Source organism: Taudactylus pleione, unplaced genomic scaffold, assembly GCF_031769625.1.
Source record: "Taudactylus pleione unplaced genomic scaffold, aTauple2 ptg001632c, whole genome shotgun sequence".
Taxonomy (NCBI): Eukaryota; Metazoa; Chordata; class Amphibia; order Anura; family Myobatrachidae; genus Taudactylus; species Taudactylus pleione.
The window spans coordinates 143,978-159,278 of record NW_028286029.1 but is presented as its reverse complement, the minus strand read 5'-3'; the positions used below and the strand labels follow the sequence as shown (position 1 = coordinate 159,278).

The 15,301-nt window shown below is 45.8% G+C and overlaps 1 protein-coding gene across 1 annotated transcript; it reads right to left on the bottom strand.

Annotated features, from left to right (window-relative positions):
- Window positions 1-11,138: 11,138 nt before the first annotated feature.
- LOC148442056 (DNA damage-regulated autophagy modulator protein 1-like) lies at window positions 11,139-14,909 on the bottom strand. Its single transcript, XM_088464320.1, has 4 exons — window positions 14,791-14,909; window positions 14,553-14,620; window positions 13,029-13,171; window positions 11,139-11,327 (listed from the first exon to the last, which is right to left on the bottom strand). The coding sequence occupies exons 1-4, from the start codon at window positions 14,907-14,909 to the stop codon at window positions 11,139-11,141; spliced, it is 519 nt and encodes a 172-aa protein (XP_088320446.1).
- Between the last annotated feature and the right edge of the window lie 392 nt (window positions 14,910-15,301).

Genomic DNA, 15,301 nt, shown 5'->3' with positions numbered 1-15,301 from the left:
GCAACCCCTGGGGCAGTGGGTGCCAGGTTAATAGTGTAATATTGTCCACTCCCCCTAAAGCACAAACAGCCCCGGGTTCTTAACTGCTGGTCCTAGTTGTGAAAATACAGGGGAAAAATTACATAAGGATCCCCTGTATTTAACACAATCAGCATCGGGCTAATCAGAACAAGTCCTGGTTTGCCAAAATACAGAGGACAAACAACATAGGGGTCCCCCGTATTCTGCGCAACCAGCACTGGGCTAGTCAGAACTAGTCCTTTTTGCCAAAATACGGGGGACAAACGACATAGGGGGTCCCCCGTACGTTGTGCAACCAGCACTGGGCTCTGATCCGGTCCTGGTTCTAAAAATACAGGGAGAAAAATGACATAGGGTCTCCTTGTATTATCCAGAACCAGCACCAGACTCTTTCTAGGGGGGGGGGGGCTGATGCCACAGACAGGGTAGCCCTTTCACCGGGCCCCCCAGCCGAAGCATTAGCCCTCGCCGGGGGGGAGCTGGGAGACCCCCCAATAAAGGGGTGCCCCTCTCCAGGACACCCCACACCTAGGCTGATAGCCCGGGGCTATCGCTGGCACCCCTGGGCGGTGGGTGCCAGGTTGATTTTGTAAAGTGTGGTGCATTTTAAACAATGTTTTTTCTTTTGCAGGTAAACTATAGGTCCTAGCAGGCCTCCCCCGCATGCTGGTACTTGGAAAATCACAAGTACCAGCAAGCAGGGCATATTGGGCCCACTGGTACCCTATAGTAAGCTTATAAAAGAAATATTAAAATAAACTGACACCAATTTTTTAAATAAAATGTATATATCTGCACCTTTACCTGGGGGGCGGCGGCCTTTAAGCTCTTTTTCATGGCTCCCATCTTCGCCTGGCAGGCGTCAACTCACCAGAGCTTTGGCATCTTCGCCTGGTGGCCGCCAACCCTCCAGGGCTCCGGAGTCTTCTGCCAGGACTTCGGGGTTTTCACCTAGTGGGCGGCAGCCTGTGGTAGCTCTTTTTCATGGCCGCCGCCCACTAGGACTTCGGCATCTTCGCCTGGTGGGCGCCAACCCGCCAGGGCTTCGGCGTCTTCGTCTAGTGGGCAGCAGCCTGTGTCAGCTCTTTTTCGTGGCCGCCGCCCACTAGGACTTCCGGTGTCTGTCTTCGGTAGCTCTACATTGCTCCCTCCCGGCCGTCGGACAGGCAACCCGTCTCCTCGCGAGAGTGGGTGATGCCTTTGGAGAGGCAGAGGGTGACAGGAGTGAGAGGGTGATGGTGAGATAGTGATGCAGTGGAGAGAGAGTGTGAGGCAGTGGGTGAGGGGGAGAGATAGTGGGTGACGGATGATGAAAAGAGAGGTTGACAGTGAGAGGGTGACAACAGGAGGCAGTGGGTGACGCTAGGAAATAGGTGACAGGGGTAGGAAGTGGGTGATACCAGGGTGAAGTACTGGATGACATAGAGGATGACGGGAAGAGACAGAGGGTGACACGATAGAGAGGGTGATGTGGAGATAGTGATGCAGGGGAGCGGCAGAGGGGGATAGGAGAGATAGTGGTAGATGGAGAGCCAGTGGGTCACAGGGAGAGGCAGAGGGTGACAAGAGAGAGGTGCCAAGGAGAGATAGTGGGAGACGGAGAGGCAGTGGGTGACAAGAAAGCGCGATGGGGAAAGGCAGTGGATGACAGGGAGAAGGTGATGGAGAGAAGCAGAGGTTAATTGGGAGTGGGTAATGCCTTGGAGAGGCAGTGGGTGACAGAAGAGAGATGGTGATGGAGAGATAGTAATGCAGGGTAGAGGCAGTGGGTGACCGGGCAAGATAGTGGGAGAATGAGACAGTGGGTGAGACAGACATAATTGTACTTACAGTTGGCTCGGGGGATGGGCCTACAGCAGAGCAACGCCAAGAGCAATGCCAGGCCGGGTTAATGGGGCGTGGCCTAACGTGGGAGGCATGGCCACGCCCCCTTAGGGGAAAGATTTTTTAAAAATACTTGGTTTTTTTGCGGCGCCGCTGTACGCTGTTGAGGGGGGGGCGCTGTGAGACCCTCAGCCCGGCGCATAGCCAGTCAGTGTGATCGCTCCCCCCACAGGATTAGGAGACTGCTGCTTAGCAGCCACGAGCAGTCTCCGAGTGCAGCCCATGATGGCACCCCTGGGCTAGACTGCTAGAAGGCGGTGGCACACAGAAGCTGCAGGCAGGAGCACCCAGCCACACAGGAAGCAGAGAGGAGGAGGGGAGACCTCTCCATGCACTTGCAGCACGTCCTTTATCATGGAGCGGCAGTGCAGCAGCATACTGGCACACAAAGATGTGTCAGTGTGACATTATACAGCCGCCGGGCCCCGGGCAATGCACCATCGCTACATCCAGGAGGGCTGACTGGCTGACCTAACAGCCAGCAGCCAGTGTATAATAAATGCCGCTGTCTGCCTCTGCTGGGATCTGACATTTCATCCCAGCGCTGGCATGGGAGTGATTAGTACCGCCCTCTACCCAACAGTGCTTTCTCAGTAGTGGCTACAGTGCTGTTGTCAGGATGCAGGGTAAAAGGCATCCATCTTGGTGAAGCCACATACACCCCCTGCTGGAGGCTCCTACTAAGTGTGCGCAACAAGTTGACATTTCCTATCTATTCAATGGCGCATTCTTGAGGTAATAGTTTAAAAACTGTAACTTTCTCAATTACCTGAACCCCAAAAGGCCCTAACCTGGAACAATAGCTACCTAGTAAGACAAACCCCAAGTCTAAATTCACCCCCTACCTTGAGTTATGCCTTCCCAAAAATCCCCCACAGAGATCAGCAGAAAAGTGGTCCTAACTGAGAGTGTCAGAAAAAACTGACAGCTGGACCTTTAGATTACTCCCAAATCCTCATTTTTTTGTTTTTGCCCTGAAATTTGGGATGCAGCACCGAGCGACAGTTCTACCCGGCCATGCCAAATTTCAGCCCCGTACCTCCAACAGCTTTTGAGGTGTAGCCCCTTCAACACCATGCCCCCCCTCCGGTATTCTTTATGGAGATTTCCATTTTTTTAGATGCAGCCTTAATATAAGGGCACAACTTACAACCTTCCCTGTAATGGCGGCGTTTGGGAACCTCTGGCTTAGATCTGTGCAGGCGCACAGTATGGTGGCCACGCCCCTTCCCCCTCCCCCAGTCCTCTCCTTTACTCAGTCCTCAGCCTGTCAGTCACAAGCTCCGCCTCCTCCCGGCCAGTTATTTCCTAATGGCTTCTAGATGAGGACAGTTAATTATTGATGTGTGTGTGGGGGAAGGCGTGTGTGTGGTATGTGTAATGGTGGTGTGTGTGTGTGTGGTATGTGTAATGGTGGTGTGTGTGTGTGTGGTATGTGTAATGGTGGTGTGTGTGTGTGTGGTATGTGTAATGGTGGTGTGTGTGTGTGTGTGGTATGTGTAATGGTGGTGTGTGTGTGTGTGTGGTATGTGTAATGGTGGGGTGTGTGTGTGTGTGTGTGTGTGGTATGTGTAATGGTGGTGTGTGTGTGTGTGGTATGTGTAATGGTGGTGTGTGTGTGTGTGGTATGTGTAATGGTGGTGTGTGTGTGTGTGGTATGTGTAATGGTGGTGTGTGTGTGTGTGGTATGTGTAATGGTGGTGTGTGTGTGGTATGTGTAATGGTGGTGTGTGTGGTATGTGTAATGGTGGTGTGTGTGTGTGTGGTATGTGTAATGGTGGTGTGTGTGTGTGTGGTATGTGTAATGGTGGTGTGTGTGGTATGTGTAATGGTGGTGTGTGTGTGTGTGGTATGTGTAATGGTGGTGTGTGTGTGTGTGGTATGTGTAATGGTGGTGTGTGTGTGTGTGGTATGTGTAATGGTGGTGTGTGTGTGTGTGGTATGTGTAATGGTGGTGTGTGTGTGTGTGGTATGTGTAATGGTGGTGTGTGTGTGTGTGGTATGTGTAATGGTGGTGTGTGTGTGTGTGGTATGTGTAATGGTGGTGTGTGTGTGTGTGGTATGTGTAATGGTGGTGTGTGTGTGGCATGTGTAATGGTGGTGTGTGTGTGTGTGTGTGGTATGTGTAATGGTGGGGTGTGTGTATGTGTGTGTAGCGTTTCCGCTAGACTGTTTTAGCGGGGCGCAGCACCCTGCCCTCCAGAAGGAAGGCAAAAAGCGCCCTGCCCTCATAGCCCGCGGGTGCCGTCTTCACCCGCGGGTCACAGTGTGCCGCGGGTGGGGAAATGTACAGTGACCCGGTCACCGCCGGAGAATAGACGCCGGGCGCATGCGCCCGGCATCTATTCTCCCTGTCGGTAGCGCTTGGGGGCTGCCCGGCGTGTCCGTAAGTGCCGGGCATGCCCCCTTATAGACACACCCCCTTTTCAATGGCCATGCTAATTTTCGGGCGCATGGAAATGCCCTCTCTAGCTCCGGCGCCCTGCCTGCCACCGGAGCTAGAGTGAACACTGTGTGTGTGTATGGCAGGGCCGCCATCAGGGGGGGACTGTCGGTACTCGAGTCCCGGGCCCGGACACTGGCAGAAAGGGAGGGGGCCCGTGCTGCTCCTGCAACTGCTGCATAGTCCCCCGCAGTGCCCGCACTACCCCCTTGAGTGAAAAGGGAGTGGGGCGCTGCTACCAACCTGAGAAACCCCTTCCTTCACGATTCCCCTACTTCCCCCTTCAGTCGGCTTGAAATGGGGGCGGGGCCAGTGTGAAACCCTAATAATGCAAGATGCCCGCCACCCATTAGCAACCAGGTGCTGTGCAGAAGTGTAAGTAATAAATATTTTTGTGTTTGTCTGTGTTAGTGTGTATATATGTGTATGTACTGTATATGTCTATGTGTTAGTGTGTATATATGTGTATGTACTGTATATGTCTATGTGTTAGTGTGTATATATGGGTATGTACTGTATATGTCTGTGTTAGTGTGTATATATGGGTATGTACTGTATATGTCTGTGTTAGTGTGTATATATGGGTATGTACTGTATATGTCTGTGTTAGTGTGTATATATGGGTATGTACTGTATATGTCTGTGTTAGTGTGTATATATGGGTATGTACTGTATATGTCTGTGTTAGTGTGTATATATGGGTATGTACTTTATATGTCTGTGTTAGTGTGTATATATGGGTATGTACTGTATATGTCTATGTGTTAGTGTGTATATATGTGTATGTACTGTATGTGTTAGTGTGTATATATGGGTATGTACTGTATATGTCTGTGTTAGTGTGTATATATGTGTATGTACTGTAAATGTCTGTGTTAGTGTGTATATAATATATGTGTATGTACTTTATATGTCTGTGTGTTAGTGGGTATATATGTGTATGTACTGTATATGTCTGTGTTAGTGTGTATGTACTGTATATGTCTATGTTAGTGTGTATGTACTGTATATGTCTGTGTTAGTGTGTATATATGTGTATGTAGTGTATTGTATATGTCTATGTGTTAGTGTGTATATATGGGTATGTACTGTATATGTCTGTGTTAGTGTGTATATATGAGTATGTACTGTATATGTCTGTGTTAGTGTGTATATATGTGTATGTACTGTATATGTCTGTGTTAGTGTGTATATATGAGTATGTACTGTATATGTCTGTGTTAGTGTGTATATATGTGTATGTACTGTATATGTCTGTGTTAGTGTATATATGGGTATGTACTGTATATGTCTATGTGTTAGTGTGTATGTACTGTATATGTCTGTGTTAGTGTGTATATATGAGTATGTACTGTATATGTCTGTGTTAGTGTGTATATATGTGTATGTACTGTATATGTCTGTGTTAGTGTGTATATATGAGTATGTACTGTATATGTCTGTGTTAGTGTGTATATATGTGTATGTACTGTATATGTCTGTGTTAGTGTATATATGGGTATGTACTGTATATGTCTATGTGTTAGTGTGTATGTACTGTATATGTCTGTGTTAGTGTGTATATATGGGTATGTATTTCTGTATGTGTTAGTGTGTATATATGCATATGTATATATCTGTATGTGTTAGAGTGTACATATGTGTATGTATGTTTGTGTGGATGTATGTGTATGTACATATGTTAGCGTGGATATATGTATATGTGTTATATATACATGTACATGTGTGTTATGCTGCATATATTATATTTGTATGTGTGTGTTTAACTATATATATATATATATATATATATATATGCACACACACACACAGTATATATATATATATATATATATATATATATTTAATTATTTTATTAGAAACCCTCTCCCTCAGAAAATCCTGTATTTGCCCCTGCACTTGTTTAATAAATTTTCTTTTCCTTTGACGTTGGGGTGCACGACATCACGCCACTGGATGGGAGATGTCAGATGAGCCGTGGCGTGTGAGGAGCAGCGCCAGCCAGCCCTGGAGGAGAAGAAGCCAGAAGGAAGAAGCACAAGGCGATAAGGTAAGTCATAATTAATTAGACCTAGCAGTAGCGGGAGGGGGGGCCCAGGGGCCCTGCCTATTTTGTCAGTCCTGGGCCCCACAATATCTGATGGCAGCCCTGGTGTATGGTATATGTAATGGTGGTGTGTGGTATGTATTATGGTGGTGTGTGTGTGGTATGTGTAAAGGAGGTGTGTGTATGGTATATGTAATGGTGGTGTGTGGTATGTGTAAAGGAGGTGTGTGTGTGTTATATGTAAAAGTAGGGTGTGTGTGCTATATGTAATTTTGGTGGTCTGTGTATGTGTTATATGTTATTAAGTACAAATTGTAAAAAGTCCAGAAAAACCATCATTGTTGTTGTAGTGATCTCTAAATTCATGCAATAGTTATTTATGTATATGATGAAGGTACACGATGGTCGGGAAAGGGTAAAACATTCCATAAGAAATACATAGAGGTAATTAGCTGTGCCCAGTTTCACCCGGGTAGACCTTAGATACTTGCTATTTCCATTTCCTTCATCCCATCTTACTTTATATGCTCAATTCATTTTATGCCTGTGGGGTAAAGGAGCGTGGTAGTATCCATTTAAATAAATTTCATTTTTTTTATTTATGAATGAATTGACGGTGGGTTTTAAGACATATGCAAATCTTTTTATTCTTTACTTAAGGATGTCTTTGTAAACCACATTGGTGGCTTTCTTCTCAGGTGCTAGAATCTCCAGGCTGCTGGGTGAGCTCCCTCTGAAGCAGGCCATGTAGAACTAGTCCTCCCTAATATAAGGGTATATCCTAGCGGTGAGGGCTGCTAGGGTCTTCACTACTGTGCCTGGTCCGGTGTGCCGTTTGAGTTCTAATGTCCACGTACACAGTAGGCTTGGTAGGAGAAGCAGCTGCCACTGGGCATGTTCAACAGCTCTAGCAGTCATATTATATGCTACTGCTTTTGTGGTGATGGTTTCAGCAGCTTCCTGGTGGGAACAGGGGAATTCTGGGCAACAGGAAACCCCCTCCATTTGCCTATGGCTGTCTCTATAGGCAAGTCCCGTGGTATACAGGTGATGGTGAGTAGATCTTAATTAGCAGGTAATGTTCACACCCATGGGCGAGCCAGGGCAGTTATACAAAATCAGGAACCTGCGTCCGTATGGTGATCGCGTAACCCTCCTCCTGCTTCTCTATACATATATGCTGATACAAGAGGAGAGACAAGAACATGATATATTCACATTAGTCCATGCACTGTAATTATACAATCCTATATTTATTACAGATAATTCGGGAGTCTCCTGGACGTTCCGGGAGAGAAGGCCATTATTCTGTAACGCATTCTAAGCAGTTCCAGTGAGAAAGCGGTGGGGGCTGGGTACCATACCTTCTGTATTTGGCCATGCCCCCTCAAAGGATAATAATGGAAAATACTGTGGGTCATAGCTCTCTAATTGCCCCATTATTGTGACTAGCTGGGAAGTGTGGGAATTGTAGTGGGGTACAGACTTGCAATCCCGTGTAAGGGTATACAGGAAAATCTAAGGGTCTCAGGCTCACTTACAGTAATACAGACAGTGACACCAGCACACTGAGGGACTAACACAAAAGGTGGACTCAATAGGTACAGTAGCTGGTGTAAGGGTAACAACCTAATACTCTGGCACTGACAGGTGCATAGATTGGACCTCGTTCTGAGTTGGACATAACTACATGATGCTGCTCTTTCCCCCCCTACCTACACTCAGTGCACATATACATCTATATACGACGTGTGTCCTTTTTCCTACCGACTAAGCCACATTTAGCACATATGCTCCCTGCCCCTGATTGGAGGGGGATGACCTGTGGGTAATGGAGCCCTGGTACAGGTTACGGCCTGACGTTAATGGCCACTGGCTGCGTCTGATTTGCTAAATGCTAAGACACCCAATTATGCAACAATAGTATATCTGCCGCGTCTGTGATCTAATAGCAGGATTACTAAACACCTGTTTTTAAAGAATAAAGTATGTTTTCTTCTGTTTGGGAAGGGGAAGGCTGCTGATCTATTCACTAGTATGGACTGTATAGCCGCATTTGCTGGCATCTCCCACTTGCTGCCAACTCTGCAAAGGTAATCAGAGATGGTGCATTGCTGATGTGTAACTAGTTGAAGCGATTATTGGTGCATGCATCAAGGTACATTACAGTCGCCGTTCGTAGCTGCTATTGTTCTACAGTGTGATTGACAGTACGGGCGCTTTTGGGGGAGGTAACGGGGAGTGCCAGCAAAGATGCAGGTGTGTTGCGTCTGTTTCAGGGATCTTTGACCGATGCTGCGTCTTTGTACCAAGCCACCTGTGGGCGTTTCAATACAAATCGAGCCGTCTGCGACATTTGCATATTTTCGCATAGCTGCTGCATACACTATCGCAGCAGCGGCCACCTGTGGCCCTTTGACCCACATTGCATCATTTCTGAATGAGATCTAGTGATTTAACTAGCTAACCAAATTCACATCCAATATTAAAGGCAATGTGGACTATATACAGATATTATTATTAGCAGTTACTTATATAGCGCACACATATTCCGCAGCGCTTTACAGAGAATATTTGGCCATTCACATCAGTCCCTGCCCCAGTGGAGCTTACACGCACACTAGGGTTAATTTTTGTTGGGAGCTAATTAACCTACCAGTGTGTGTTTGGAATGTGGGAGGAAATCTGAGTACCCGGAAGAAACCAGTGCAAGCACAGGGAGAACATATAAACTGCACACAGCTAGAGCCATGCTGGGAATTGAACCCACAACCTCAGTGCTGTGAGGCAGTAACACTAACCATTACACCGTCTGTGCTGCCAGATAATATACCAACCTGGAAATCTGTAAAACAAGTGAGAACATTCATCATATACGCGACCAGTGCCAGCCATTCAGTTATTACTGCCGTCCTGTCACAGATCTAGCAACAAAGAGCAGAGAAGACACCATGTGACTGTCATTGTACATTATGAGATTACAGCACATACTATGGAAGCACTAAAATATATATATATATATATATAACGTGGTAGGGCACTCAGATACTTAAGTACATCTTTCCAGGTTGCCTTCCTAAGTTATGGACAATTTACTAGGTGTTTTGCGCAAGCATGAACGAGGCGGCACTCCACGGTCTTTAATAACCTTTTGTATTAATTATACATGTGCAAAACAGCTAACTGACATTTCAAGACCACATGGGTCTTTTTGGGCACCTTGATGAAAGTTACCTATTTTGCACATGTATATTTAATACAAAGGCTTATTGAAGACCAGGAAGTGCTGCCCCGTTATATATATATAATATAAATTGTGGTGAGAGGGGTTGTCTCTCACCTAGATTGCCCACATTCCTGTGGGGTCAGCTCCCTCCAAGGGAGTCTAGAATGAACCCTGTCCAGTTTGCAGCAAGGGAGGTGTGGAACTCCATATTTTCATAGTTGCACAAACCCAGCTGCAACTCATCACTGAGCAGCAGAAGAAGACAAGCCTGATGCTCTTTGCCCTGATGCTGTATAGCAGCCAAGTAGTAGGATTGAATGTTCTAGTACCAGGGAAAGGGCTAATGCCCCTGTCATTTACCGCCAAACCGCCATACATTGGGGAGAAGCGGTATCAGCGCACGTATATGATACTGCTTCGGCGCTTCTTACATCTCCCCCACAGAGTGCTGGGACATTTACTTTATTTGTGTTATGTGTCTATGTGTGTCCAGGCCTAAGCTCATGTAGGCTAAAGTGCAGTGTCAGCTGCCATTAACAGACACTGCTTTACTGATTACTTGCCTGTCTGAATACTCATTTCTACCCCCTGTGTTTATATATATATATATATATATATATACACACACACACAGACACAGTGTCATATCCTAAACATACCTGAGCTGCACGTTCTCCAGCAATCAAGCCAAAAAAAAGTGGGATCTTACATGCGAAACTGAAAGGTGTTTGTGTAAAGGGAAATAACATTATTATACCTGTTAATACCAGAATGTTAAGACTGACCTAGTAATTAAAAGATTACCACTAAACTAGACACACAGGCACATTTTGTTGTATTCTCAGAGCAATAACATCACAATTCCACCATACACAGATCAATCAAATTTATATGATTGTTTTGGCATAAAAAGTGAGGGAGAACAATATTTTACTATCTGATTTTACACCTCTTAGAAGGGGAGAGGAGATGACTATTACTATCTGATATTACACCTATCAGGAGGGGAGAGGAGATGACTATTACTATCTGATATTACACCTATCAGGAGGGGAGAGGAGATGACTATTACTATCTGATATTACACCTCTTAGAAGGGGAGAGGAGATGACTATTACTATCTGATATTACACCTATCAGGAGGGGAGAGGAGATGACTATTACTATCTGATATTACACCTATCAGGAGGGGAGAGGAGATGACTATTACTATCTGATATTATACCTCTTAGAAGGGGAGAGGAGATGACTATTACTATCTGATATTACACCTATCAGGAGGGGAGAGGAGATGACTATTACTATCTGATATTACACCTATCAGGAGGGGAGAGGAGATGACTATTACTATCTGATATTACACCTCTTAGAAAGGGAGAGGATATGACTATTACTGTCTGATATTATACCTATCAGGAGAGGAGAGGACTGTACTGCCAGCTATTACATTTGTCAGGCGGGGAGGTCTAATAAAATCTTATATAAAGAACTCAAATCTCAGCTTGTTACTTTGTTGATCATATGAAAAGGATACAGATAATAAGAGCTGTAGCCATCAGCACAGATAATGCCATTCTTATGTGGCATACACGGCGGCTGCTGAAAGATGTCCTGTATAGCTTTACAGCCTGGGCAATGCTATATATGGCACTGAATCCGAATGCCACAAATGCTCCAGCCCTGTGGATATATGGATGGGTTGACACCTGCAACATAAACATATACATGTAAGAATATAATGCAACTTTCTGCATTTGTAGTTAAGAATTATCCTTTCCTAATTTCTTATATTATTACCAGTTATTTATATAGTGCACTCAAATTCCGCAGCGCTTTACAGAGAATATTTTCTCCATTCACATCAGTCCCTGCCCCAGTGGAGCTTACAGTTTTTTTTTGTTGAAGGCCAATTAACCTACCAGTATATTTTTTGGATTGTGGGAGGAAACCGCAGCACCAGGAGGGAACCCACGTAAACACGTTTCGTGGTGGGGATCGAACCCACCACAGGGAGAATATATAAACTCCACACAGCTAGAGCCATGCTGGGCATCGTACCCACGACCTCAGTGCTGTGAGGCAGTAATACTAACCATACATCATCCATGATGCCCGTCAGATAGCTGATTGTAATTTACAAGTGCCTCTAATACTAAAATAAACAAATAGTATAATCTTTTAGTTTGCCCCTTACGGTGAGCTCAGCAGATGTGTGGCCATACAGAAGCACATAACTGCTGGCTGAGTGGTTTTCCACAGGGCGTATATATGGTGTGTGTATGGCTGAGTGATGCTATTACTGTGTCTATGACTGCATGGGTTATTGCCATTTCTTCTTCATCCACCAGGGGACACTGGAGTTACACCGGGCACATCTTCTACTGTAGCAGCTTCAGTTGAAAGACCAAAATGCAGAGAGTGGGGTCTTTGACCTCCTACGGCAAAACGTCGGTACTGTGCCTGCTGGTTTCTGCAGCGTTCGAGATGACCAGGCGACTCCTAATCGGTCGAAGGTAAGTTGTTTGTTCCAAACTTTCCAGGGCGGAAACTCTTGACACAGAAACCTTTAGAACCTATCTACCAGTACATCACAGGGTCCCATCATGTTGATGTTGACGTCTTAAGGTGGGTTTTCCTTATAATTCTCCCTTTTACTTGTAGGAGACACCAGCACTTTAAGGCAGGCAGAGTACCGACTCTTTGCCGTAGGAGGTCCGAGACCCCACTCTCTGCATCTTAATCTTCCAACTGAAGCTGTTACAGTAGAAGATGCGCCCTGTGTAACTCCAGTGTCCCCTATGGAATCGGAGGAAGGGATTTATAGGTAAGTACCAACATTCTATTTTCCTGTTACAGCTCTTACAAGGAATAAAACATTGGGATTGCACCAATACTGCTATAGTGTAACAGGCATGTACATGTGTGTGACATGCAGATATCAGAATACAACTCTGTGGGGCTCATTTAGAGTTGGGCGCATTTGCAGTCTGAACGTACACAGAAAAAGATGTAGAAAAACATGCACATTACTAGCAATTATGGCATTGTGATGCCTCCCAGCATGGACCCCAACACTGCTGGTGGTGTCACCACTGGGTCTATGTACTATGACAAATAGGAATAGAAGAGCGGCACATTTACCCTCCTCCTTCCATATTTGCCTCCTCTCGGTCGCTGTGCACGGCCATCTGCTGTGGGGGGGGATGTAGGAAGAGGAGTCAGTGAGGAGCTAGAACACGCACACGTTACACTGAGACGAGTCATTACCATGCAGCATATATGGGTCACTCCCTCCTTTCCTCCAAGCACCAGGTTCCCCATCACAGTGTATAGAGCCCTGAGCCTAGAAGGGATCTGCTAGGAATCTGCCATTTGTGATATAAAACATTGGAGCACTTGTAACCAACCTGAAATATCGCTACTACTACTGTCCCAATGCATGAGACCCATCCAACACCGAGCAGCACTTTCTGCAAGAGCGGCTGGTGTGTGTCACTGCCAGCCGTCCTCAGGTGTATGAACCTGTACGTGATGTAGGCTGTACACGCTCCTGGAATAGAAAATACACATGATCAGCCCATAGCTATTACATATGTTCTTTATATACAAAGTGATTAATGATATCATCCAGTGATGGGCAATAAAGGTGCACAAGATGTCTGGTCCTGGCTCCCTGATGTGACATTACAGGAGGATGTAACATGGGGAAGGGCTGCTGTGTCACTGAGACATAGATAGAAAGGCTTCTCTATGAGCAGCAGAGAATGTCCTGCAGTGCTTATGTATTTGTGCAGGTGTACCTTACTTGTCCCCTGCCCCCTCTCACCATCCTCATCTACATATCCATCATACGCTTACCCATACGGTATCCCACAGCCACTGGGCAGACACCAGTTGCTTACCAGTGATCTAGAGGGAATTGGGCAGCTATTCCCATTGTGACAGTATATAAATGATGTTACATTGTATTTTATTGGAAACTGATGGGTAATGTGAATTCCAGGATCACTGACGCTGGGCCGTTCTGGGCCTCGGGCAGCAAGTTTAAAAATGTCAAATTTGTTGATTAAAAATAGTCTAAATTAGTGGTGTATTCAATTATAGTAATAAAGGATGAGAAGGTATTATTTCTGGTACATGTTTATACAAATGTGTTCAATAATGAAACCTATTCATGTTGTGTAATGGTTGTGCCTGGGCGGCCCCATGGAATGAATCCCTTAATGTCCTTCCAGTTACTATGCATTATGCTAATGGTGAAGGTGTAACACCCCCTGCAGCATAGGTGATTGTCAGCTCTTGTGACAGGTGAGTATGGACAGGGCAGGAGGCTACAGAACTCTCCTGTCTGAGTGGCGTAGTGGTCACTGTGAGAGCCTCCCATGATGTACAGTATGAGATGACACTTGTCAGTGTACATAGTGTCACTGGGGATGGAAGGATGTGACCCGGTGCTCCAGTGTAACTAGGTCATCTGAGATGGCTGCAACTGTGCAGGGGCAGAGAAGTGATGGTGCCACTATGCAAGAATATAAGCTCTTGTGTCAAGTAACACCACTGCCCTATGTAGCTCAGTGACCTGTGCTGGAGTGTGAGGATGGATGATGGTGAGAAAGTGCAGCTCAGGGAGATTTACCCTTTTATCTCAGCACTAGAAACATGACAGCACTGCTACACGGCTACACCTGTTCTATCTGCACTATATGAATGTTGTTATATATCCTGCATGTGACGGGACACTTATATACTGATACCCCCCCACAGAAGCCTGAGGAGGGAGAGACTGAGCTAGTGCCAGGTGGCTGACGTCAGGGTGACCCAAACTTACTCACTAGTGAGAGACTACACCTGCACTGCCCACCAGGCAAACAGCTGGCATGTACTAAGAGGAGAGAGGGGTTGGCGCTGTGATACAGTAGCAATCCACTTACCAAACATAGCAAAACCACAGAAGACCACTGCAAACAGGATACACTCCGGATAAAGAGATCCAGTTTCACTGTGAGGGAAAACAACAAGTAATTGGGATGTAATATTGTATAGTTGGAAATACTCTTTCATCTTCTCTAAAACCATTTTCCTAACTTTCAGTCTGTCATTCCAGAGACCCAATGCCCCCAAGACCCGAATGTGTATGCTAGTGTGATATCTATATATTATTTCCCTTACCTGATATACATCATCCAAGATTCAGAATGTCCATAGATTATGGTCACATAATAAGACATAATGAGACCGCTCAAAGTCCAGAAGAACCAGAAACACGGTATCAACGCCAACGCCATCATCCCCACAAAGCCCAGATCCTGCTGCTGCCTGATACAGCTGGTCTGGGCACTGTGACATCACAATGAGGGGCTGTAGCTTGGGTTACTGCAGGTGCAGTGCATGACGTTTACTCACAGGTGCCACAGAGTATTAAAGGCTGGATATTTATTTATTAGTTTTTCAGCCAACTAGATTTTATTTGCTTGTAACATGGTAATTCCTCTGGATTTGAGCATTATTTGTTGACTAAAATGAGGTAAAGTCCACATAGTGGTCCCTGCACCTATGACAGGAGCGTCTGAAGGTGCAGAAACATTTATCACACACCCCAACATGACCCATTCCACCAGGGTCAAAATGCTCCGCTCCTGGGCTTCCCACCAGGCATACCAGCACACTATCCAACAGTTCA